General features: G+C 59.0%; 5 protein-coding genes across 5 annotated transcripts; 1 reads left to right on the forward strand and 4 right to left on the reverse strand.

Annotated features, from left to right (window-relative positions):
• Positions 1–585: 585 nt before the first annotated feature.
• On the forward strand, positions 586–2,518 carry THITE_2124440 (uncharacterized protein). The gene is made up of 2 exons (XM_003657989.1): positions 586–951; positions 1,019–2,518. The coding sequence occupies exons 1-2, from the start codon at positions 774–776 to the stop codon at positions 2,338–2,340; spliced, it is 1,500 nt and encodes a 499-aa protein (XP_003658037.1). The 5' UTR covers positions 586–773; the 3' UTR covers positions 2,341–2,518.
• A 177-nt stretch (positions 2,519–2,695) lies between these two features.
• Positions 2,696–4,589, reverse strand: THITE_2059099 (uncharacterized protein; the record flags this gene model as incomplete). The annotated part of the gene is made up of 5 exons (XM_003657990.1): positions 2,696–3,033; positions 3,076–3,672; positions 3,757–3,971; positions 4,031–4,475; positions 4,547–4,589. The coding sequence occupies 5 exons, from the start codon at positions 4,587–4,589 to the stop codon at positions 2,696–2,698; spliced, it is 1,638 nt and encodes a 545-aa protein (XP_003658038.1).
• Positions 4,590–6,228: 1,639 nt separating this feature from the next.
• THITE_2124446 (uncharacterized protein) lies at positions 6,229–9,987 on the reverse strand. The gene is made up of 7 exons (XM_003657991.1): positions 9,684–9,987; positions 9,316–9,452; positions 9,163–9,232; positions 9,046–9,058; positions 8,836–8,956; positions 6,857–8,773; positions 6,229–6,781 (listed from the first exon to the last, which is right to left on the reverse strand). The coding sequence occupies exons 1-7, from the start codon at positions 9,858–9,860 to the stop codon at positions 6,454–6,456; spliced, it is 2,763 nt and encodes a 920-aa protein (XP_003658039.1). The 5' UTR covers positions 9,861–9,987; the 3' UTR covers positions 6,229–6,453.
• Positions 9,988–19,318: 9,331 nt separating this feature from the next.
• Positions 19,319–21,126, reverse strand: THITE_2124454 (uncharacterized protein). The gene is made up of 3 exons (XM_003657992.1): positions 20,639–21,126; positions 19,876–20,548; positions 19,319–19,800 (listed from the first exon to the last, which is right to left on the reverse strand). The coding sequence occupies exons 1-3, from the start codon at positions 20,859–20,861 to the stop codon at positions 19,746–19,748; spliced, it is 951 nt and encodes a 316-aa protein (XP_003658040.1). The 5' UTR covers positions 20,862–21,126; the 3' UTR covers positions 19,319–19,745.
• Positions 21,127–22,074: 948 nt separating this feature from the next.
• Positions 22,075–24,332, reverse strand: THITE_2124456 (uncharacterized protein). The gene is made up of 5 exons (XM_003657993.1): positions 23,925–24,332; positions 23,792–23,856; positions 22,770–23,707; positions 22,454–22,700; positions 22,075–22,374 (listed from the first exon to the last, which is right to left on the reverse strand). The coding sequence occupies exons 1-5, from the start codon at positions 24,039–24,041 to the stop codon at positions 22,323–22,325; spliced, it is 1,419 nt and encodes a 472-aa protein (XP_003658041.1). The 5' UTR covers positions 24,042–24,332; the 3' UTR covers positions 22,075–22,322.
• Positions 24,333–24,753: the final 421 nt, after the last annotated feature.

Below are 24,753 nucleotides of genomic sequence, written 5' to 3' on the forward strand. Positions count from 1 at the left end.
GCGCCAACCAGTGGAACGCAGGCGCTCGCCGTTCACTAATTTACGGCAGCAGTTTGTTTGGGGTGTGCCTTGCAGCAGTGTTTGCTGCTGTGTATTCCGTAGTACTTGTTTGCTCATTTTTTTTATTTGTCCTATTTTCCCGTGGCCCCCATGGCGGCGGCCTGGGACGCTGCTACCCCGGCTACTACCCCGGCCACGAGCACCATCGACGCTTCCTCTGCAGCTGCAGCCGACCGACAAGCGGGATCCACAACCCCGTTCCTGGCACGCACCTACCCGGGATTTGCTGCTGGTGCTGGCGGCGGCGGCGGCCGTGGTAGCATTGGGGGTGGGGGTCGGGGTAGGGGTGCGGGTGCCGCAGTGCTCCTCCCGGACCGCGCTCCTGGCCAACCCGAGTGGGGGACCGCTGCGCCCACCGCCGCCGGAATCGCGTCGCCGTCGGCTTCCCCGTCTCCGGCGGCTACGGACGGCGGTCCTCCCGGCCCCGACACCCCGAGCAGCGCCACCGATGCCGCCGCCGCCGCCAGAAAGCGCCCCAGGACCGCCCGCGGCGCCCGCGGCGTGGCCAACCTGACCCCGGAGCAGCTGGCGCGGAAACGCGCCAATGGTGAGTGGAGACCCCCTCCTCTGACACCGTCTCCGCGCCGGATCCGGGGGTTTCCAAGTCGGATTGGGATCGGGATCGGGGTCGGGATCCAAAGCTGACAATCTCCCCCATCCCACATGCAGACCGCGAGGCCCAGCGTGCCATCCGCGAGCGCCAGCGCCAGCGCATGGAGCAGTATGAGCGCGAAATCGCCGAGCTCAAGGCCCAACAGCCCTACCAAGAGCTGCAGGGCGTGCTGCGCCAGAAGGAGGCCGTCGAGGCCGAGCTGGCCGACGTGAAGCGCTGCTTGGCCGCCATCGTGGCCATGATCCAGCCCGTTCTCGGTGGTCCTGCTGCTGGTGCTGGTATGTCTGCTTTCGACACCGTTTTCCCGTGTCTGTTTCAGGGCGCTAAGGAGAGAGAAAAACATAGTGCCGGCTGGCTCGCCGTCTCCCGGCCAGAGCCATCATCCTCCAGCACGGCCGCTCACAGCACCATCGACGGACAACTCTGCGTCGACGCCGACGAGCGTCACCTCTCCCGTGTCCGTGTCCGCCGGGCCTCACGGCCATTGGCAGAGCAGCAGTCCCTCGCCAGCGGTGCTGCCGGGTAGCATCGACGGGCCGCCGCAGCAGGCGCCCGAGCTGGCGATCCTGCGCCAGCAGCGCTACCATCTCGCCCACGGGCTGGACCTGGGCTCCGAGCGGCTGGCCCTCGGCTTCCTGGTCGACTCGAGCACCAAGATACCCCGCATCAAGACCGGCGTCGACGGCGCGCAGGATTCGGGCCAGTACCGCCACGTGCCCATGAAGCACGACTGGACTGCCGCAGTGTCAGCGATGCCCGCCGGTATGCAACCACCCCCGCCGGCGCACCCGCCGGCGCACCCTCCCATCTACGCGCAGCCAGCTCCCCTCCCCGGCGTCATCCCGACCTCGGCGCCGTTCCCCCTTCCCGCGCACGCCACCTGCGCCGCCTCCCCCTCCGCCCCTTCTTCCTCCACCGTTGCTGTCGCCGACCCGCCGATCTACACTCTCACCCCGCGCAACTGCCCGCCCACCTGCCCGCTCGACTCGATCCTCCTCGACTTCCTCGCCGAGCGCCGCCAGCGCTTCGCCGAAGGCCACTCGGCCGCCGAGATCCTCGGGCCGCGCTACCCGTCCGTCTCGTCGCTGCTCAACCCGGCCGTGTCGGTGCACGCCCACCCGCTCTCCAAGGTGTTCACCGACATCCTGGCGCGCTTCCCGCACCTGTCGACGCTCCCCGAGCGCACTGCCGTGCTGTACCTCATGTTCCTGCTCATGCGCTGGATGGTCCTGCCGACGCAGGCCAACTACGACCGCCTGCCGCCCTGGTACCGGCCCCTGCGCGTGCAGATCGACCACCCTTCCGATTCCAGCCCGGGCCCTTCCGACCCCGGCCCCGGCTTGGGGGCGCACGCCGCCCGCGGGCACCCGGCCTGGTACGACTACCTGCCGTTCCCGCGCATGCGCGAGCGGCTGGTGCGCGCGTACGCCGGCCCCGCCGACTTCCCGTTCGATGACTTCTTCATCCCCTTCACGTCGACGCTGAGCGTCAACTGGCCGTACGACGACGCGCTCGTGCTGCTCGCCAGCCCCGTCGACGACGAGCTCATGATCAACCCCGTCTTCGAGCAGCACCTGGGCGTGCTGGCCAACTGGTCGCTCGGCGAGGCCTTCCACCGCGCCTTTCCCGACCTGGCCGGGTGCTATAATTTGAAGAAGGGGAGTTGATGGCGCGGCAGTTCCGGGGGGGGTGGGGTTGAGGTCGCGGACGCAGGATGCGGAGAGAAGGGGATCTACCTACGCGTTTACGACTTGAACTTTGAGGAGGGAAGGGAGAGTTCTTACAGGAGCGGAATTGGAAAAGCCTGCGCATTGAGCAGCCCATTGGTGGGCAGATACCACAACTTCGCTCTATATATCTGTAATATGCGTGCACATCAGTCGTAGATAGACTGGACAGGCCGTACACACAATACGCCCGGGGACCTTTCGCCGGGCGCCGTAAAATTCACCATTCCCAACCAACCAACTACCCATCCATGCCCATACATCATCCGTCCCATTCCGCACGTATGTGTGCGCCTTACGCCCAGAAAGAGTACTTCCGGATCCACTGCCCATCGCCGACAAACAGGCCCGGATGCTTCTCGCCCGGCAAGGTCTGCCACATCAAGCAGCGCACCACCGCCGACGCCTCCAGCCCGTCCACGTCGCCGCCATCCACCCTCGCCCCGTCCCCCAGTGAGTAGAGCCCGACGGTCCGGTCGTCGTGCGCCGCCGCCACCAGCCCCGCCCCGTAGCCCGTCTCGGGCGGCAGCAGGTCCAGCCCGATCTGCAGGTGCGCCGCGTTCCGGTACGCGGGGAACTCCACCACCGGCAGCGTCGGCCAGCAACGCCCGCCGCCCGCGCTGCTGGCGCTCCCTGGCCAACTACTACCACCATCACTGGTATTCAGCAAGCCACCAGCGCCGGCCCGCCCGCGCCCCAGCCAGCGCACGTCGTACAGCGCCATGCTGCTGCGCGGGCCGGCCACCAGCACGCCCCAGGCGCCGACGGGCCGCACGTGGGCGGCGCTGCTGGCGTGCGGGAACGTGTTGCGCGCGGCCGTCCACGCGGCCGGCGGCGTGCGCAGGTCCAGCAGGCACACGTGCCCGGAGCGGGTGCCCGCCAGGAGCAGGTCGGGGTGTCCGGCCCCAGTGGAAGACGAGAGGAGGGAGGAGGATGAGGAGGAGGCGGGGTTGATGTTGTTGTTGTGGTGGTGGTGGAAGAAGGCCACCGAGAGGACGTCGCGTTGCCAGGGGAGGATGTCCGGGTCGGCATGGTGGTGGCGGCTGCGGCGGGGGGGAGGTTGATGAAGACGGCGCCCGGCGGGATAGCCGCCGCGGCGTGGTCCCGGCGGGGTGAGGCAGGTTAGTTCGCCGTCACGCAGCTGGATCAGGCCGCGGTCTGTTCCGGCGATGCAGGTTAGCGGTGAGCTCGCCGGGGCGGGTTCCATGGCGTAGATGGTGTTGGCCGAGTCTCCGCGGAGCTCGGCCATTTGCACGTCGATGCCGGATGGATCTGTGGGAGTGGACCACGTCAGCAGTTGCGTCGTGTACAGAACGGCGAGAAGGGAGATTGAACGGGAAATGGAGAGGGGCATACCGCTGTCCACCATCCACGCCGGAGTTGCGTCGCTCGGAGGTATAAGCTGCTCGATAGTTACCGGACCGCCGGATTTGTAGTGACGAGCCACAAGTAATCTCAGCGATGGCTCGTGGAATTTCACCGAGGTGACCACGGACTCAGCCCAGTACCAGCGGTGTCTTGGCTGGAAGCTGATGTTGGGATATGTTTGAGCAGCGTAGCTGAAGTTGATGCTGCTCGCCGCACTGTTAGGAGAGACGCTCGGCCCAAGGAGGCACCAGTCCAGACTCACCATTCCTTGGTGTCTCGCGGGATGTATGAGGATGCCAGCAACCGCTCGTTGAACACGGCATAGGCAACGCCCAGGCCGCGCCGCTCGTCGCCGCCTCCCACCCACATTGATGACATAGCTGCCGAGCCGGCGGGCGGCCAAAGATTCACTCCGCCCTTGGCCCTCAGCCCCCCCGCGAACACCTTGCCCATGGTCTCCCCGATGGGCACAGCATCCCCGCCCCTGCCAGTGACTCCGGCCTCCCTCATGAGCAAGCCTCCCAACAGCGGCGCCTGCAAGGCCCGTGCCCGCTTCACCGTCAGCGCCTCGCGCCGCATCCTCTCCTGCCGCTCGGCCTGTTCCTTCTCCTCGAGTGCCCTCCGCTTCACATTTTGCGCCGACCAGGCGGCTCCTACCGGCGCCGTCCGGCTGTCTTCGATGCGGAAGTACTTCCGCTTGGCGCTGTCTGCGAACCCATCAGCCTCCCCCCTCCCGAACGGACAGCAGGATCCGGGCCACGGACGGGGAAAGACCGACCGTAGTAGTAGCCGGGAATCTCCAGGTTACCCGTCGCCGCCATCGTCAGGTTGCAGTTCCAGCAGGGTCAAAAAAAAAATTCCTCGCGTCACGAGACGCGAGGTGACGACGTGATGGAAGATGGCCGAGCTGACGCGAGGCACACCACGCACCACCAGACCCGCCCCTAGCCACCTGCAGCGGCCCTCACTCCTTCGTCGTGATCCGAAGTGGCGTATGCACTACGTTCCAACGTCCACAAGCCTGCCTCACTGCAGACTGGTGGCGAGAGGGAGGCCGGGGAATAAGAGAGAAGAAGACGGCCCTAATCCGGCGTATTCGTCCTGCACTGCATACACACGTACACATGCATGTATACACACATGCAAGCATGCAGCACCAAGTCAAAGGAGTGTCACCCGGAAAAACTCTGCGTGTGCGTGTGCGTATGCCTGCTTGCGTGGTGGCGCGAGTGCGTCCTGCGTCGTCTGTGCTGCGCAGTCTTTTGCGTCGTCACCGTCGTCGTCGTCAACCGATTGTTGCCACAGGATCAAATCATCATCCGTCATTCGCTGCCGCTCCTGCATGCAAAAGTGAGAAAAAATAGAGCGGAAAAAAGAAGGAAGAAGAAAAAACAAGAAGAGATCGCAAAAGTACGAATGTAAAAAGCCAGAGGTTTCAGACGGAAGCCCCAACTGGTCCTTTTCAAAATTCAGTGCTGATTCGGTGCTGATGTGAGTTCTGTATCGCGGGGCAGTTGTGTGGTGTTGCCTCAACAAGCAGGCCCGGACAGATCCAATTAACATTGCCCACCCCCATTTCGGTCATTCAAAATCACAGACAAAAACACAACAACTACATCATCACAGCAGCATCAATTTGAGGCGCTAAAAGCTGCAAACCTATACAATTGAGCAGGAATGGCATAGCAAAGGCTTGTCCAACTATTTTATTGCGCTCCAAGACCCTAATCACCCTCGAAAGCTCCCCTATCATATAGCGCTCTTACCTAAGGTACTAAAAATTACAGTGGGTTACAGTGGGTTCGGTCCTAGCGTCGTAGGGGCTCGGATTCGCTTGGGTTCGCTCGTTGCGTTGGGAATCATGATCGCATTGTGATCGCGAGGTAGAGGAGAGTCGAAAAAAAGTATATTTGGGAGAAAATTAAGTCGGTTCTGTTGCTCTGGGAGACTTGTTGATTTGAAGAAGAATTGGTGAAAATCAGCCTGATCGAAATAGGTGGGGATGTAACCGAAATGCCCGGGGTGGGCAACGTTTGCTGAAGGAAGTGGTTGGCCCGTTCGGCATCGTTAGCAAGCAAAGCTTTGTTGAGCAGGCGGCTGATTGCGCTCTTGGGCTGTTTGTTGCCAGCGAGAAACAGATGCCAGCAGCTGGTAGGTAGGCTTGCCTGGCCGCGACGCCTGAAAAATACTCGACCCTCAACCAACATCGACACAACGAAGCTTGGAGTTCACGTGATAACTACCATGGCAGACGGTATATTGGGTTCGCTGTGAGGAAGAGGAGCTGTGAAAGGGAAAAAGGAAGGGATTTACTGTCTCGCAGATTCCATCTTAATCCTTCGAGGCTTGACTGAGTGTTCCCGCTCAAGGCCTCAAGAGAAGCTGGAACTGCGAACAGCCACACAGCATAGCCATCACATCACAGTCACGGACCTCCCAAAGACATTATTTTTACTGATTTATTAGATTGTCTAAGGAAATCGAGGCGAGTCTAGCCTCGGTGTACCAAAGTCCATACAAGACTTGTCAGAAAAATGAAAGAGATATCCCGGCCGTTCCATGTCTATCTAAAACCGACCCTCCCTACAGCCGAGATTTCCTCCGCAACTGGCACAGAGCGCAGCAGGTGGTGGTATGTGATGTTGCATGGTGTGTGCTGGGGGCCCGCCCACTTCAACGAGGCGCTTACTGCGACTTCTCGTGCTGGGTCGAGACGCGCTGGAGCGACACAACGAAGTCCTCCAGAGAACGCTGCTTCTGGCTGCCCCGGGGCGACTTGCCGTGCATGAGGTTGTCGAAGCCGACGCTGTCCTGCAGGATGTAGTAGAGACCGCCCATGATGCAGAAGACGCCGAACGAGAAGACCCAGATACGGACGACGGCGACAATCGAGGTCTGGTCGTTACCGAGGAACCAACCGAAGATGCAGAACAGCGTGGCGATGATGTCGACGGCCAAGACCGCACCCGCGAGCTGCCAAGAGGGGATCGAGGACCAGAAGGGACCGTTGGCGCTGGAGCCCGCATGTTAGCACCACACGCTCAGTTAAACTGCAAAACCAAGGAAATATCCAGAGTGAAAAACATACCGAGTGATGAAGATGAGCCAGTTCTCCGTGAGCGAGATCTGGAGGAACACGACCTCATCCATGTTGCCGAAGTTCTGGACGATACCGCCGTTGGGGCCGTTGGCGTACATGGTCGTGACCGTGATCCAGGTGCCGATCGCGAGGACGATGCCGAGCAGGACCGACATGCCCCAGAGCTTGGGCAGGTTCCACTTGACAGGCGTCTTGCTGTACGGCGCGTTGTCGTAGGCGATGGCGAGGGTGGCGACGTCGGCGAAGATGGCGATGAAGACGACGAGCTCGATGTTCAGGCTGCGGTTGAGGATCGCGATCCAGAGGCCGAGGTAGATCTCCAGGTGGATGGACAGGGCGATACGGTAGACGACGTAGGCGTACATGCGGTGGAAGATCTGGCGGGACGTCTTGAGCGCGTCGATGATGGCGCCGAGACCGGGGGCGAGGAAGACGATGTCGGCGGCGGAGCGGGCGGCGTCGGAAGCACCCTCGACGGCGATACCGGTATCGGCCTTCTTGAGAGACGGCGCGTCGTTGACACCATCACCAGTCATGGCGACGAGGTAGCCACGCTGCTGCAGAATCTCGACGACGTTGTACTTGTGCTGGGGGAACACCTCGGCGAACCCATCGGCAGCCTCGACGAAGTCGTACACCTCAGAGCCGGGCATGTCGCCGCCGCCACCGAGGCCGAGGCGCTCGGCGTTGTAGACGTTGGTGCCGAGACCGAGCTGGCGAGAAGTCTCACGAGCGATGCCGACGGCATCACCGGTAAGCATCTTGATGGAGAGACCGAGAGACTTGGCTTCGTTGATGGTGCGGGCAGTGTCGTGGCGCGGCGGGTCGCTGCAGGGCATGATGCCGAGAATCTCCCAGGAGCCCTGACCACGCTTGCGGGCGACACCGAGCGAGCGGAAACCACGGGTGGCGAACTCGGCGACCTTGTTCTTGTAGGCCTGGTCAACCTCCTCGGGAATCGGGTGGTCCTCCTCGACGGTCTTGAGCACGAACAGGGGGGCGCCCTTGACGCAGGTGATGCGCTCGCCCTGGGGAGACTCGACGACGGCGGTGACCTTCTTGGAGACGGGGTCGAAGGGGTGGAACTCGAGAACCTTGTACTTGCTGAGGACACCCTTGGCGCGCGGGTAGTACTTCAAGCTCTTGAGGAAAGCCTTGTCGATGGCATCCATGCCCTTCTTCTTGCGCGAGGCAGCAAGGCAGGCAGTGAGCATCAGGTCCTCGGGGTCGACGCCGGCGACGGTGAAGGGCTCCGACAGGGAGAGCTTGTTCTTGGTCAGGGTACCGGTCTTGTCGGAGCAGAGAATCTCGACACCAGCCAGGGACTCGATGGCCGACAGCTTCTGGACGATGGCCTTCTTTTTGGCGAGGTAAGCGGCGCCGACAGCCATGGTGGTGGTGACGACAGCGGGAAGACCGACGGGCACGCCGACGATGGTGATGGCGAGGGTGAACTCGAGGATGGTGACGATCGGGTTGGACCGGTAGAAGCTGGACACCCAGACGACGAGGTTGGTGAAGATGACGAGGACCAGGAGGATGGTGCCGATGTTGTTGAGAACCTCGGTGAAGTGACCGGTGCCGGCGCTGGCCGCGTTGACGAGCGCAGCCGCACGACCGACGAAGGTGTTGTCGCCAGTGGCGGTGATGACCAAGAAGGCCTCACCACGCTTGACAGCCGAGGAAGCATAGCACTGGTCGCCCTTGTGCTTGTCGACAGCGAGCGATTCACCGGTGATGGCGGACTGGTCAACCTGGAGGAAGGCATCGTCGGTGACGATGCGACCGTCGGCAGGAATGATGGTGCCCTCCTCGACCTGCAGGATATCGCCGGGAACGACCTCGGGGGCCTCGACTTCCCTCAGGGTACCGTCACGGAGAACGACAGCCTTCAGTGCAAGAGTCCTAGAACAGAGTCAGCGATCCCCATCCGCGCAATCGATTTGAACCGAGCGGAGTTGCCATACTTCTTCAGTTCGTCGACGATGGAGCCGGCCTGGTATTCTTGAACGAAACCGACAACGGCGTTGAGCAGAAGGAGACCGCAGATGACACCGAAATCGACCCAGTCCTCGAGACCAGCAGCCACTGTACGAATTTGTTAGCAAGTCCGTGCCTTACGTTTGGCCATCCGGAATGCGCCCTCGCGGCGCGGCGCGCGGGGAAGAGATACGTACAGACAGCGGCAGCCTGCAATCGACGGGTCAGCATAAAGTTCAAGGCGGCAAGTGGGGAACGTTTCGTTTCATGACCGCTGTGTCGGGACACAGAGCGCTCTGCGGATCTTGACGTACCTCCATGACGAACTGAATAGGGCCGACGAAGAAACCGAGGAACTTGAGAACGAGGTTCTCCTTCTCCTCCCTGTGCCATGCATTAGTATCCGACTGGTTGGATCAACCAAACATCGAGACCAAGCCCGGCGACGCGCCGAAGACGCCACTCACTTCATCTGGTTGAGGCCGTATTTCTTGCGACGCTGGAGGACCTCTTCGTTCGTGAGACCAACACGGGTGTCGGTTTGGAGCATGTCCTCGGGGACAACGCGGCCACCGCCAGGCTGGACCTCCTCTTCCTCCTCGAACTGCGCGCGCAAGATTGGTTAGCATTGCCTGCGGTAGTAAGACCGATGATCTCGGGTTTCGAAGCCTAGTCCAGGCACTGCACTCGTCCCACCACATCGCCTCAACGGCAGTTCGCCCAAAGGTCAAAGGAGCACGCCAATTGAAAGCGATGGATTGAGTGGCAGAACGCGCGAACACCAGACGGAGTCATGGTGGAGAATTGAATTCGTGGGGAGCAAAGAGAGACTTACTGCACCGTGGCCATCGTTGCTCTCGAGATCGTCGATCAGAGCGTCGATGTCCTCATCTTCCTCCTCTTCCTCGATAGGGTGCTTAGCAGGGACGTCCTGGGTTTCCTTCTCGTCGAACTTCCCGCTCTCGATGTTGGTCGACAGCGCCGGCGCGCCGGCAGCCGTAGGTTCCGACATTGCCGAGTTGTTTGCGGCAGATGAGCTCTGCGCGAAGCTCACTTGGATCGGTTGGAACGACGCGCTCGCGATCGAACGCGTCGAATTAGACTGAAAAGCTGATCAATCGGTTGTTCTTGTTGTTCACGCGTCCGCGCGCGAAAAACTGAGTCCGAGATTGGGGATTGGTGCTGAGCTTTGGTAGGTCAAGAGTGTTGTTTTGATCCAACGGTGATTAGGTGCGGACTAGAAATGGTCGCGCGCGCAGAGGTGGTTGAGAGCGGAATGTGTGGAAAGACGAAGAGAGGAAGGACTCGAGGGGAAAAGCGAGACCTCACGACGAAGGGAGTTTTATACAGGACCTCCGTGCGTAAAGCAGGAAGAGAGAGAGAAATGGAAAGAGTTCGGGGGGCGACGGCGGGCGGCCGGCGTTATTTCAATCTTTGCACCCACAGCTTGCAGATGCGTGCGGTGCCGCCGAGCAGAGCGCAGCGTGCAGCAAACTGGAGCTTCAGTCGGTAGGTCAACGCGGCCCACACCCCCCCAAGAAAAATCCAATCACTTCCGGAAAGGCCCCTTGTCCCTGTCCAATACCTAAAACAACGCTACCTTATCCTTTCGCTGGATGGACACGGCGCGGGATCAAGTTGTTTCCAAGCGACCTTCCCTAGGTACCCTGACAAGGTTGGCCACTGCAGAGGGGGTGGAGCTCCGTCTTCGACCGAGCAGCGCGAAGGCCAAGCCGGGCAATGGCGGCGCGCGATGCGAGTCGAGCATCTCCAGGCCAAGCCGTGTGCGACGACGCCCGGACTGTGCTGCAGGGTTGTGATCTGCGCGCATTTCGGCGTGGCAATAAGGCCGGCGATTTTCCAGATCTCAATTCACACTGTGGTTACTCGGAAACCCATGTAACCAAACCCCAAGCAATTGGGGCAGGCAACCACCCCGGCTGCCCAGGATTTAAAAGTGGGTCACCAAATGTGCAGGTCGCAATGACGAGGGAGTGACCTGGACCGCGCAATCCGTGGATGTATCCCTGCCCCACTTCCTCGTTGCCCCGGCTGCCAATCCCCCATGAACTGCTACCTCGCCGCAGCTTCCCAGCGATGTACACAGCTGGCCTGCGGGATTTTCTGGCTCCCATGTTCTGCCCAGGCGGGTTACCGACCTTGGGGTATCCGTACAGACGACGGATACAATTACACCATCTCCAAAGAACTTCGCAGGGACGATGCAGTGTACGCTACACTACCGCGTAAAATCCGACTTTTGTCGCTTTTCCACGAGCTTCCGCCGTGAAGAGCGATTTAGTTCCCAGCCCCAAAGTCTATCAGGCTTCACGTTCGATGGAGGGTGTTACGGAACCGCCGATGCAGAGATTTTTTTTTTTTTCTTTTGCCATTTCAGCGGCAAAACTCCCAGTGTACTTCTTCTGCTCGAATCAGCCTCCCGCAGCAATATGAAACCGCACGGACATGACACTGACAAGCCCTCTGTATTATTTTGTTGTCATGGAACCCCTTAGACGAGGACACCCCCATGTATGTCAACTGTATGTCAACGCGTACTTTAGTGTCGTAGACAGTGACATTGCTGTGCCGGGTTTTCTGCTGCACGCAATGCCGCTATCTCACTGGTAGTTGAAGCCGGCACCCCTGCCAGAAACAACGGCATATTTAAGAAACAAAGCTCCCACAGTAGCCAACGCCGGACCAACATTGCAGAGAAGGACACGGGGCAAGCCGTGGGCTCGGGAATCCCCTGGGGTGTGCCTCGCTCTCTCGCCTTCGTCCCTTCGCGAATTGGCCCGGCTGGTGCGGCGTGTGCCGTTCGTTCCTCAGGAGCCCCGCGAGTCGGACTGATGAAGGGTGGAGCCGGCGGCTCACTCACCCACGGGAGGATGGAGCACGAGCTATTTTGTTTCGCTCAATTTGGGACAGCGAATGCACGCGGCCAGCTCACCGGCTTGGCCTGCGACAACTTGAAGCATTCCAGTCCACCGGCCAACAGCCACGAGACGCGAGAAATCAAGAGAACGTCATGGTAAATTCGTAAATTCGCGCAATCGGCTTTGGGCTGGGTGACGTCGCTTGTCGACGCTGCCGTCGAGCTCTGCAGAGTGGGATGTGTAAGCGTCAAAACAGGAAGCCAATCAACGCAGCAAACGGCATCGGCCCAGGGCGGAAGTGCCGACGGTGTGGCCGCTCCACCTACGTCATTTTAACCTTCCCAAACAGCGCGGAGCTCGTCCTGCCAATGGACATTCGTTCGTTTGTGCCAGGCCGATCCTTCCGGATGCCGAACTCAAAGAAAATTCCGCTCGGCTTTCCCACCGACGTCCGATCTTTTTTTTAATCGACGGGTTCCCCGATTGACGGCGAGATTTGTTTCCCTGCCGTTCCCGGCCAGATTTGCGACACGAGAGTCGCCCCCAGGGGGCGTCCAGCCCCTCAGCCTTGCCCCCTCCAGCCCCGGAATGATTCATACGGCCCGCGCACGGTGCTGAGTGCCGGCCGGCTGGAGTGTTGCTGCATTCCCGAATCGTGACAACATAAGCGGGAGTAAGCCGGTTTAGAGCCCAACCAAAGATAGCAGTCAGACCTTCACGACGAGACAGATATGGATGTGAGGCGTTGCCAAGGCCTTCGGTTTGGTGTTGGCCTGCCCGTTTGGGGAATTGAAGTTCACCAAGATTCTGGGCGCGCTGGGCGAGGACTGGCCAGTCTTGGTGTACGACAGCGCCCAGATTTACATGTTTCGCCGGCCGCACTGCCGGCCATCTTGGCACCTTGGATGTATATTGTGATGCGAACACACAGCCTCAGGAGACACTTGGCACACACATCCCAGTGGTCCATCGCTGGGCTGCCATCTCGATCTTCATCACGGCGACGACACGCGCGAACCAGCCGTGTTTCACCAGGTATTCGTAAACTAATCCATACAGCACAAAGTGGCTTCGGTGCTTACACAGTACCCGGTGCCGAGCGTTGTGCTGTTGAGTCTTAATCTCTGGCGCTCGCCCTATCTGCGCGGCTATTGCGATACCTCAGATCCGTGGGTATCTGATGATCTGTCCCGAAGGCAGCACAATATCCCGCAAATGGCGGTCTGGACCGGAAGTTCTAGCAGCCAACGTAATGCAGTCAGAACCTCCGGTGACCAATGTATCGGAGTAAGCTGCTGTGGCCAGCAGGTTGAAGCCACTCACTCCTGGTCCCGCAGATGCAGCAATGGCAAAGCTTCCGGCTTTCAAGTCACTGCGTCTGACGTCCTCCGTGCAAACAGCCAGCGATGCTGACGGGACCCGGAACGAACACCGCCGTTAGGGACGTGGCACACGGCGACGGGTGCCCTGGCCGGCTCTCGGCGCCACCCAAAAGACAGGTCTGACGGTGAGCGACGCCGAGAGGGTCCCTGCCGATCCGTGCAGCGTGGGGGTGGGTTCGCCGTTTGCGCTCCCGGTCAACTTCCACTTCATTCGCCAGTGGCCAGCGACGGCGGTCCCGGCCGGCGGACACACAGATCGGAGGCGGACATGAGTTAATCAAAGCACGTCATCCGGCAGACCACCCGGGGCTCACACAGGTCGATCAGGATATCGGAGGAAGCGGGGCACATTTCTCAATGAACCCGCTCTGGGAACAAGAATGGATACACTAGGTGGTTTGTGCAATTGAGGCAGGCACCAGAGCCTCATAACTTACACATCGGAAGCTGGCCGGATCCGAGGCGCCTGCACAGGGAAAATGGCTCTCCGCAGGTGGTGGGTCCCAGGGTATTACCACTATTCCGTACAATGCCCCCCTTGTTTGTTCGTTAGCTTGGTACTTATGGTGGATCACGACAGGGGCTCTAAATCACAGGTACCTACCTAGCCGTCTTGGCATAGAAGAGACTAACCCCAATAGAAAGTCAGGGGCACTGCAGCCTCTGCCGGTAATGCAGCTTCCTTCGGTACCTGGCCAGTTAGCTAGATAGGATAATTGCGTTCAATCCACTGCTTCACTATACTCGAACGTGCCTCACTTGATCTTGGAGTCTGGAGAGTGATGAGGCTAGAGAACGGAACAGGCGGGTCAAAAGGCCGACTTTGGTTGGCTGTAGCCCCCTGTCAAAAAGTGGGGGTAAGAACCAAACTAACAAACAAACAAGCATTGTATTGTACCAAGTGTGCTCCGTATCCGCTCACTGAACCCTGGCCTCCGCTGCCATTTCTAGATGCTTCCCGCTGGCGATTTGCCCGCGCCTTTCGGCACAACTGCCGCAGGAGGAGCTCCAATTTCACGAATTCCCCGTCTAGTTCGTTCAGGAGATCCCCAGGGCCCGCTTTGCGGACTCCCTCGGACATTACAATCGTCTTTGCTCAATTCGCGATTTCGGCGCGTTCGGGCTGTTTGTTTACCTCGTTCCCTGCCGTAATGTAGGTCGAGCAACAAAGGGAGACAAGACGGTCGAGATGACCATGGGTTGTTGACCCTAGCAGAAGCCTCAATAAACGATAGTGCACTAGCAAACGGAATACACTATCTCACATCATCAAGATTGGTCGAGAACCGCTCAAGCCCCTGCTCTCCCCGCAATTCTTTCATGTCCATTGGCGCAAGCCATCGGCAAGCCGAGAAACGCGAACAGACAGGGCGGGACGACACCAAACGCACACAGCAAGACACAAACAGGCATCTTGTTAGCGTGGGGTGCATCACCGACGGCCCAACTTGTTTTAGCCTCGCTCGCGCGCCTGAGGACAGCGAGGGACGGAACGGGGGCAGGCAGCTGAAACGAGCCAGTCGTTGGCGAGCGGGAGAATACCGCAGTGCTGTACCCCAAGGCAGGGGGAGAAACCCGACCTCCTCCACATCCGCTCCGCTTCCCTCGCCCGCTCACACGCGCAGCTGTTAACGGCTGACGTTAACTTATCGTGAGCGTGGACTCCTGCCCAAAACAGCAAGCTGTCAAGTGACGAGGCCGGCGCTCATTCGTCAGTCTGCTCTCGCGCTGCGCTGACAACTTCGCAACCTTGCCTGGCCCGTGCTGTCGTACTCAATGCAGGCACCAGCTCTGTCCGGTGCTCCTCTCCTTCTCCATCCGGCCCTGATCGTGCGCGGCGCTATGGCGTGCCTTGACGTTAGCTCTACTAGCTCCGCCGTCGGCGCGTGTCCACGATCCGTTCGCACAGAGCGGGTGGTTTGGTGGGGGAGGCAAATCATCAGCGAACCAAGCTGGCGAGCGGTCGGGGCTGAACTGCTAACTACGTAGTAGTTACTCATTCAGACAACCGACAGCGAGCCAAATCCCTTTGGCGGTCTTTCCCGCTGCTAGTGCACATACATGCAGGACATGAGCGACCGCTAGTTGACGCTGGCCGCAGTCTAGACCAATCCGGCTTTATAGCGCAGTACAGGGTTCTCCTCGGGTCCGCGGCGTTTGAGATTCGGTCTTAGCTGGGTCCTGTGTCCGTTGTCCGGGCCGGGCAGTTGGGACCTCCAGCTTCAACGCCTCCAGCTTGGCTGTCAAACTCAAACCCAACCCAACAGTCAACATTCCATGTGGCGCTGCGCCCTTTCTTACGCGATGCCGATATACCTCGAAGTTTGGAGTCTCGGTCAGGAAGCACAAAGACTCTTCTTGCTGCTCCACAGGGGCCAGCCATGTTTGTTTCGAACAGCGAAGAGATAACATACTTACCTCACTAGGTTCATTGAGCACTACTGTTGAGACAGTAGTATAGACGTGACCGTATCTGTCGAACTCCCTATACATTGCTTGTCACATCCTGACCGTTTGGTGCTGACGGGCCCCAACCGCCATGCCGGAGCGAATGTGTTCATCCTCAACCGGCCAGCCCTGCAACCACGGGAATAACCGGCTGTGGGCAGCGTCCCCAAGCTTGTCTCGCTGGCCCAATGAGAAAACAACGCAGCGACATCTCGCGCGGTGCACAGTCTGCCCCTCCCCCGCAACCGAGCTCGTCTGCGAATGCTACAGTCTCACAAGAACACAAGCTCGCTCATTGGCCATCCACAGCTTGACCTCCCGTTCGCTACCGGACGCAGTAATCTTTTGACTTCTTTTGACTGGTAAGAACGAATTTTGCTCTCTTTCTAGCACAGTGATGAGTGTTCCCAAACCGTCACCAGGTGCGTTCCAGATTCCGACTGGGCCTGGCCCAGCTCGGTGAGATCTCAGAACACGAAGGCTTCATTTCGCGCGCATCATTATGCATAGAACTCAAAGAGGGTAAAAGGAAACAGGAATCGTAGCGGGTCGTTCGGAGAAACTGTTGTGCTACGGTAGTATTGGCGACTATTTGAGCGAGATACCTGCCGTAGTTAATTATATCTCTTTACCCTGAGATCGGACGCTGTCGCGTGCCGCGTTCCGGCAGGTCGGAGCTCGCTTGTCGTGGATTCTCGACCGGCGAGTGGCCGTAATTGACCGTCTCCAGCGATATCTCCAGAATCCCCGGTTGGGGAGAGTGATTTGCGTGTGTCATTCATTGCTTGTCATCATTATTTTTTGGGGAGGAAGGGCGCTATGAAGGCTCCATCCGCTCTCCGTTGGTGGACACTTAACTTCCCTTACCTAAGGTGACTTTCTACAGGTAGCTATTGATGTTAAACCCCCTTTGTGGATTCGGCTCGGTCCTCGGTCGCCAAGAGCTCCGCTGCCTGGTGGACACTGGCCGAAATGAAAGAGCTCTCTTTTTTTATTGATGCTACCTACTTAGTATTATTATGATCACGGGGTTTCTTGCCATCTCCCTGGGTTGTGGTGTGGTGCTTCGTGCTGTGTCCAAGGAACCTGTCTGATCAATCTTCTGCCGAATTCCGGCTGAAGGCAAGTTTGGCCTGGAAGGTCCATGGAAGATTCGACACCAGCGGCCGTTTCGTTGTTGTTACGGGGTTCCCTGTCTCAACGCCAGTTCTGCCTGCGATTTCTTGCCCACGTGTTCCAACAGATCTGATGGCTTCACTAGTGTTACATAGAGTTTGAGAGCACAGGGCTACCTGTCATCACAGACCTGGTGCTCGGGCGCAGCCATGATGCCATTGAGCATTCCTCAGCAAGGTCACAGTGCGTTGTTGCTGTGGAGAATTGTTGAATTGCGTCAGGTAGCGAAGAAGAACTGCCAGTTCTGCCGTTCATCATTTTTTCCCATTGTCACTATTGTGTAAAGATGCTGTTGTCTCACCATCCACTTCTTGGCCGCCCCGGCACCGAGCTCCCGGCCCGAATCTTGACTTGAGTCTTCGGGTGGCGACTCGACCGTCTCCGGCCTAGAACCCCGCAGGCTGCTGGTTGTTTCGAATGCGAAACACGGAGTGTGGCCAGGACAGTGTGAGAAGCACGCAACTCCGGGCCGGCGAGAGGGTTGATGAACAGAGCAAGCAGTTCCTCGCCTCGGAAACATCCGCCCTCAGATCCTTGCCTGGTGCTGGTGGAAACTTGACGTCTCAGGAATGACTCGTGGTAGGGGAAACCCCAGCCTGGTCAGAGACTCAAGCCTGCAGTTATGCTCTGGTTTACTGCACGAGCATCAAGCCTTACGGAGATAGACATATACAAGTTGTCTTCGTTGTCTATGTTGTGTGTGTGTTGGTCTGATCTATCCGATATTAACCAAGCAGTGATCTCACGGAGATGCGTAGGCCGGCCGAGTCTCAACACACGAATTCTGGTTAACTCCTCTTTGTGGTTTCCAAGACAGTCTCAACACTGGGAAGAGGGTAGCTTGAGGATGGTCCCCACGAAGTGGGGACCAGGCGCCCCTGGGCGCCAGTGAACTATTCGTTAGTGTTGTGCGAGCCCAGTAACTGCTGAAGGGGGAGGAGTTGTGGATTACCTATAGAAGTAGAGGCAAAGTCAGGATCAGCCACCTCTATTCGTTGTTGTTCTTGTCGGGTTGCGTGCTGTACAGCCACGCACAGGCAATTGCTCGCGAGTTGACAAACATAAAGCCCCTGTCTCCGCCTCGCTTGAAGAGTCAACCGTCGTGGACATGTCAGTCCCTCATCTGATACGATGACAAGAACCATGTTGGGGAGAACCAGTCAACCTCAGCGGGACACTCTGAGTTTTATAGCATCAGTCACTCCAACCAAAGGTTACACCGTCATGCCGGCAAACCCTCCAGGTGAACGGCACCTGAACCCTGAACCAAGGCGCCAAGTAACTCACTTCTGACAACTGCGTTTGGGCAATTTGTTCATCAGCGTGTAGCAGGTACCACGAATGTACCATTTGGGCCTGCTTGCACTTATCTACGCTCCAAACAGTTGCCTCTCTCCGTATGGCCCCTATCGCTGCCCGCCATCACACCTGTCACCTTTTTTTGCAAGAAGATCCAGCAGTCAAAGAACAAACCCTCAATTTGGGCAAGGAGGGAGCAGCAGTGGATGGGGTTGTTCAGGGAGAGTCAAAGAGCAAGGAGGGAGAACCCATTCAGCAACATCGCCGACCACCACAGGGACAGAATATAAGGCGGCTCGCTCTTGCGTTGCCTACCTACCCTAGCTCGCCGATTTACAAGCGCATGACAATAACAACGATCAGTACTCGAGCTGCCAACCGTCCAGACACCTAAGTCGAGTAAGCTGTGGCCTCAATAACATAGCCTTGTGGTTGTGGATTGAGCTTCCTGGAGCCTCGGGGGTGCTTTTACGGTTCCAGCATTTCCCCAACCAACCTGAGCAGAAAGTTCCCAGCTCTATCCTAAAGGGGACACCGACACCCTCGTTCTGTTATATTGTCACAGGCTAGTCCTGTTATCCAAAGGATGCGCTGTCCACCAACTTGCGAGGTAAGGTACCTACAAATTACACAGACGTCCCCACGCGAAGCGGGCGGGACCAGCTCTGGGAACCGGGCAACTCCGCGAAACAGCTGATCATCACCAGTTTCTCCATCTGTGGTGGAAGAAGAAGGTCTGTCTGGGTGGGTGAATCGCCGACAGGAAGAAGAAGACCCCGGGTCATCCCGTGCCAGCTTTCCCCCTTTCCTTCTTTTATCCGGCGAGCAATCAATCCCCTTTCCCTTCCTTCCCCTTCCCCTTGAATCCCCCCCCCTCCTCTCCCAACCTCAACCAAGGGACACGTCAAACAGTACATACCGAGCTTAGGTCGCCAACGAAGGGGGCTAGCAACCTCTACCACAGAGCACAGCGCAGCCCTAGACTAGCACCCTTACCATCAACCCCTCCCCCCCACCCCAAATGATTAGCGCAGAAGGGTCCCGACATCGCGAACTCACCACTTCCGAACCCGTTGGCGGGCGTCGGCCCGTTCACGTACTCAAGTTAGTAGTTATCTAGCTCCCAACACAAGCTACCACGGAGCGTAGGACAAACTCGGCAAGGGGAAGTCAGCATCTTGCCGCCCCGTGTTTCGAGGCAGATACTGCAAGCATTCCCTACCTAGAGAACACAGCGCAGCACAACACAGCGCAGCAGAGCACGGCACGCAACACGCAACGGAGCTACAAAAGAAGAAAAAGAAGGCTCGAATCTCACACCGAGAAAAAGGGAAGACCCGCTCTATATTTATCCGCCAACCCGTCCCAGGCCGCCCTCATACCGGCAGCTAACCGCATTACTACATATATCCTCCCGTGTAGCATAGCATAGCATAGCATACCATAGCAGCAATGGCAATAGCAGTAGTAGCGCTAACCACCGCAGCAAGAAGAGGTTCCTGCCCCCCCAAGCCCGCCCGTTCTACAGAGGGAGGGAGAAAAAGACCCGCCAGAGAGAGAGAGAGAGAGAGAGAGACAACACGCCCGCGGTCAGAGAGGGAAACGAAAGCGTATGTCTCATCTCCCGACCAGATGACGGTCTGTATGTGTTTTTTTGGGAACAGAACAGATCCTGTTCGCGCCCGCGAGGGGAAAAAGAAAGGACCGGCCGCTCTAATGCTTTGCGGTGACGGTCTCGCCCGTCAGCTTCTCCACGTACGTCTTCGCCCTGTTGTTTTTTTCGGTTCAAGTCAGCATCTTAGTCAGGAGAGGAGAGGAGACAAAAGCGAAGGAGCAAACGCACATGTCACCCATGGCGACCATGCACACGGTCTGCCAGACGCCCAGGCCGATGCGGGGGGTGACGCCGCGGTACAGGCCCTTGATGCCGTTGGTCTGGTAGATGTACTTGAAGGTGGTGCCGACCGTCATCTTCTTGGGGCGGTTGGGGTCGTCCTTCTTGCTCTGCATCTCGACGCGGATCACCTCGATCGGCTGGTTCCAGGCCGAGAGGCCGCCGCCGAGGACCGAGGCGACGATCTTCTCGGCGGCGTTGAGCTTCTCGCCGTGCTCCTTGCCGGTGACCTTGCGGATGCCCTGCTCGGCGAGCCGGCTCAGGCCGAAGCGCGAGCCCCAGTTGGTCATCTGGCGGATGGCGACGGCGTTGACGCCCTTGTTGATGCCGCGGATGCCCTCGCGGCGGTAGATGTCCAAGAAGGTGGCCCACGTGCCGGGCGCCTTCTGGCCCGACGCGGCCATCTTGTGCTTGGTGATCTCGACCGTCTTCATGCAGGTGCAGAAGCCCATGGTCGCGTACGCCTGAGCAACACCGCCCGTCACGCCGCCGATGATGCCGCCGCCGAACTCGCTGGCGCCCGCGCGGCGGGCGTAGTACTCGGCCTCGGAGGCGACGAAGAGCAGCACGGCGCCCTTGGTCGACGCTTCGATCCAGGCCCAGGGGATCAGACCCTGGTAGACTGCGGGAGGGGAAAAGAGAGAGAGAAGGCATGTCAGCGAATGTGCCTAGAGAGCATAGCGAAGTCCGGGGCAAACGATGTTGAACTTACAGCCGAGAACACCACCGCGGTTCCAGATGCGGCCCAGCGCTGTCGTGAAGCCATCGCCGCGGTGCGCCGCCATGGTGGTCTTGATGACCTCCAGGGGCTGGCCGAGGGTGGTGACTTCAAACATGTTGAGACCGGCGCCCAGCAGCAAGTTGGAGAACTTGATCGGCTTCTTCTCCAGCTTGGGCGCCTGGGCGGCCGGGGCGGGGGCGACAGCGGCGGACATGACTAGGCGGGTGTTGCGACAAAGGGGCCCTGACCAAGGGAAGAGGGTGCTTCTTCGCAGGTGAAAGGGGGGTGAAAGGGGAGAAAACGCGGGGTGGTCCGGTTGAACGCGCGGGGCTGGAAGGCTGAGAGGCGCGGCGGAGACGAACTGTCACACGGCTAGGACGGCAGCGAAAAGAGGCGCGTCGTGTGCGGGCGAGGTTGGTGTTGCACTGAGCGGAAAGGGTAGACGGCTCCGGCGAAAGGAGGTTGTGTCCGGATCGGCTCGAGAAGGGGAACCTGACTTGCACGTGTTATTGATGGCAGCCCGTCATGGTGGATTTGGAGACCGGCCGAAGAGGCCCGGAGCCGCCCGAGAGAGGAGCTTGTGAAAGTGCAGTTACCCGCGGCAATGCGGGCAATGCGACAGTGCAGGGCCCACACTTACAGTTGCAGCAAGGAAATGGTCGATGTGCTCTCTAGACCACTGACTGGCGGGCAATTGGTGCTGGCAGCGGACGGCGCAAAGTCGCTGATGAACTGCGGATGAATTGGGCAACGGTCGGGGACCGAGTAAGATGCAGTAGTTCTTTGGAGAACCTTACAAAACTCCGAGAAAAAAAAGTTGAGATGTGCTTTCGGGGACCGAGTGTCGGTGGTAACATTAGCTCAGGGTACGTACTTGCCGTTTCGAGGGTCCCTGTGCAGGGGGCAGGAGCCAACCTCAACAAGACGTGCCCAATTGGCTGGTAACCCCTGCTTCTCTCAACGCCTCCCTCGGTATCCGTCGCTCAACACAACGCAATCCGATTGGGGATAACTTACCTTAATGAGGGCGATCTTCTGGCGCAGGCACGTAGTGCAACTTAACTAGCGGACCCGGTTTTGGGGGACTGCCGCGCACAGTAAGGAGCGCGTATCCGCACTTCCGTCCAGAACACTCGCAGGTTGCGAGTTCTTTAAAGCCGAATTTTCTGCATTGTATCATTCGGTAGAGAAGGAACCACTCCAACGCAGAAACGCGCTCGACAGAGCTTGCCAATTGGCTTTGAACTATGTAGAGTATCGAGGTTAGGAGTGTTGTCACGAAGTTCTCGCGATCGGTGTTCCTTGCGCAGTGTTGGCGGAGTGGGGGCGCGGCTGAGTGCACATTCCTCCAACCAATTTGTCCGAAGTCGCACTCACCCGCGTTCGGTGTCTCCAACTCGCGGCATCTCCAACTCGGTCGTGCAACAACCTATCACCATCATCATCCCGAAAGGGGATCCATGCCAGGAACTTTTCATTTCGCCGACAGGCCCGGAGTACGGGATCCGTATCGTACAAACCACAATGCATAGCCTTCTGCCCAGTCTACCTCCGCGGCGGGCTACAGACGCTGCCATGTAAATTAGAGAATCCCATCCATTCTATGCTACTGAAACAACCATAAACGATCCCTTCGCGCCGTGCCCAACAACCTAACCCGGTATATTACAACCTCTTACAGCTTCTGGCAAATCTCGATCCACTTCTCGGTCGAGAAACTCTTGGGGCTGCATACAGGTGTGGTGTCAGCCTAATTGCCAAACGGGGTGAGCGAGGGGGGGGGGGGGAAGGGGGCCGGCTGCTTACCGCTCGATGGGGGCGCCGACAGCACGGTCAATGATCAGCTGAGGCAGGACGCCAATGGCGCGCGAGACACCGAAGAGAACGGTGTAGTAGTTGGCCTCAGTCAGGCCATAGTACTGGAGGAGAACACCAGAGTGGGCATCGACGTTGGGGTAGGGGTTCTTGGTCTTGCCGTGCTCGGTGAGGACCTTGGGGGCGATCTTGTAGACCTGGCTGACGAGCTTGAACATGGGGTCGTTGGGCATCTTCTCTGCATCGGGGGTTAGCAATCGACTGCGTCCAACGAGGCAGCGAAGAAAAAAAAAAGGCTGCGACTTACCCTGAGCAAACTTGCGCTGGGCAGTGTAGCGCGGGTCGGTCTTGCGGAGGACGGCGTGGCCATAGCCGGGGACGACGCGGCCGGCGTTCAGGGTGTCCCAGAGGTACTTGGTGATGGCCTCGTCGCTGAGGTCGTCGCCAATGACCTTCTTCATCTCGGTGAGCCAGTTGAGCACCTCCTGGTTGGCCAGGCCGTGCAGAGGGCCGGCGAGACCGTTCAGGCCAGCGGCCAGCGACAGGAAGGGCGAGCTGAGGGCGCTGCCAACCAGGTGGGTGGTGTGGGCACTGACGTTGCCGCCCTCGTGGTCGGTGTGGATGGTCAGGTAGAGACGCATGAGCTCGACGAAGTCGGGGTTGCTGCCGAATCCGAGCTGGTTGGCGAAGTTGTAGGCGTAGTCCTTGTCCTTCTCGGCGGGCACGACCTTGCCGCCCTTGAAGACGTTCTGGTAGATGCGGGCGGCAATGGTGGGGAGCTTCGCAATGAGGTCCATCGAGTCCTCAAAGGTGTAGCCCCAGTAGTCCTTCTTGTGGACGCCCTTGGCGTAGGCACGGGCGAAGGAAGAGGTCTGCTCGAGGGCGGTGACGGCCATGGAGAACTGGGCCATGGGGTGGAGGTCGGAAGGGCAGCGGTCGATCAGCTCCTCGACGAACTTGGGGATCTCGGAGCGGGCAGCCCAGTCGGCCGAGAGGTCGCGGACTTGCTGCTCGGTGGGGACCTCGCCGGTCAGGAGAAGCCAGAAGAGGCCTTCGGGCAGAGGCTCCTTGCCACCGGGGGCCTTGGGCAGAAGCTCCTGGCACTCGGGGATGGTCTTGCCGCGGAAGCGGATGCCCTCCTCGGCGTCGAGGACGGAGCCCTCCCACACCAGGCACTTGATGCCACGGGCGCCACCATATACTTGGTCGAGGGTGACCTTGTCAACGACCTTAGAACCGTGCTCCCTAGGTTGAGGCAATAGCGCGTCAGCGACAGCCACAACTGCGGAGGCACAACTTCGAACAAGGCAGGCGGGGAGGGCGGCTCACTTCCTCAGCGCCTTGATCTGCTCAATCTTCTCGGGCAGCAGCTCGGCGAAGCGCTCCTTCAATGTCTGCACCAGGATTACACGGTCAATGGCTGATGTCAGGTTGCAGGCGGCTGAACGGAGGGCAGCGGTACCTGGCTCTTGGACGAGTAGCATCGGGCGGCCGTAAAGGCAGTGTTTCTGTACACGAGCGAGGGTGCCTTCAGCGAGGCCCTCAGAGTAGAGGTCGCTAGACGCAGAGCAGGAGCCATGGTTGGTATCTTGGAGTGTGCGATTGAGGAGGTTGTGAGGTGCTGGCAGGAAGGACAAAGGGAAAAAAAAGTTTCGGGCAATCAAGATCGGCCGTAGCTCGAAAAAAAAACGCAGCTCTCGCGCATTGCATGGGGGGAAATGGCGGGTGCGGCCCGGACTCATGGGGGCGCATTGCAGCGGACCAACCGGGAGGTTCGGTCGGACCAAGGCTGCACGGAAACACTGGGTACACAGGTCCCTGGCTATTCTTTTCCCGTGGCAAGGAATGGGAATCCCGAGCTCGTCCGCAGGCTTCGCAAACTGCACTTTTGCGAGATGCCGCCGAGCCGGGGCACAGGTTTCAGGCAGGCCTGTCGCCTACTGCCCGTGTAGGTAGATGCTACAACAGTACCGTTTGTGGTATGTACCTTATTCCGTAAGGTATGGACAGAATGCACATGTTGCGTATTTTTGTCCTGGCTAGTCACATTACAGCCTTCTCATTGAACCATGCGGAGTGCATCTGCAGCTTTCAGTTCCAACACCCGCTGCCCGATGCATGGATTGACGTCAGACGTCACGGTAACTTCAGGGACCCAGACGGCGCCGAACCAGCACGAGCGGTGCCCTGGACTGATTCGGCGACGAGTACTTCCGAAGGGGCGAAACCTTATGGTGCGCCAATTGGCGCCGGCTGTGTACGGGTAGTGTGTACGTGATAGGCATGAAGAC

This window comes from Thermothielavioides terrestris, chromosome 6 (assembly GCF_000226115.1).
Source record: "Thermothielavioides terrestris NRRL 8126 chromosome 6, complete sequence".
Lineage (NCBI taxonomy): Eukaryota > Fungi > Ascomycota > Sordariomycetes > Sordariales > Chaetomiaceae > Thermothielavioides > Thermothielavioides terrestris.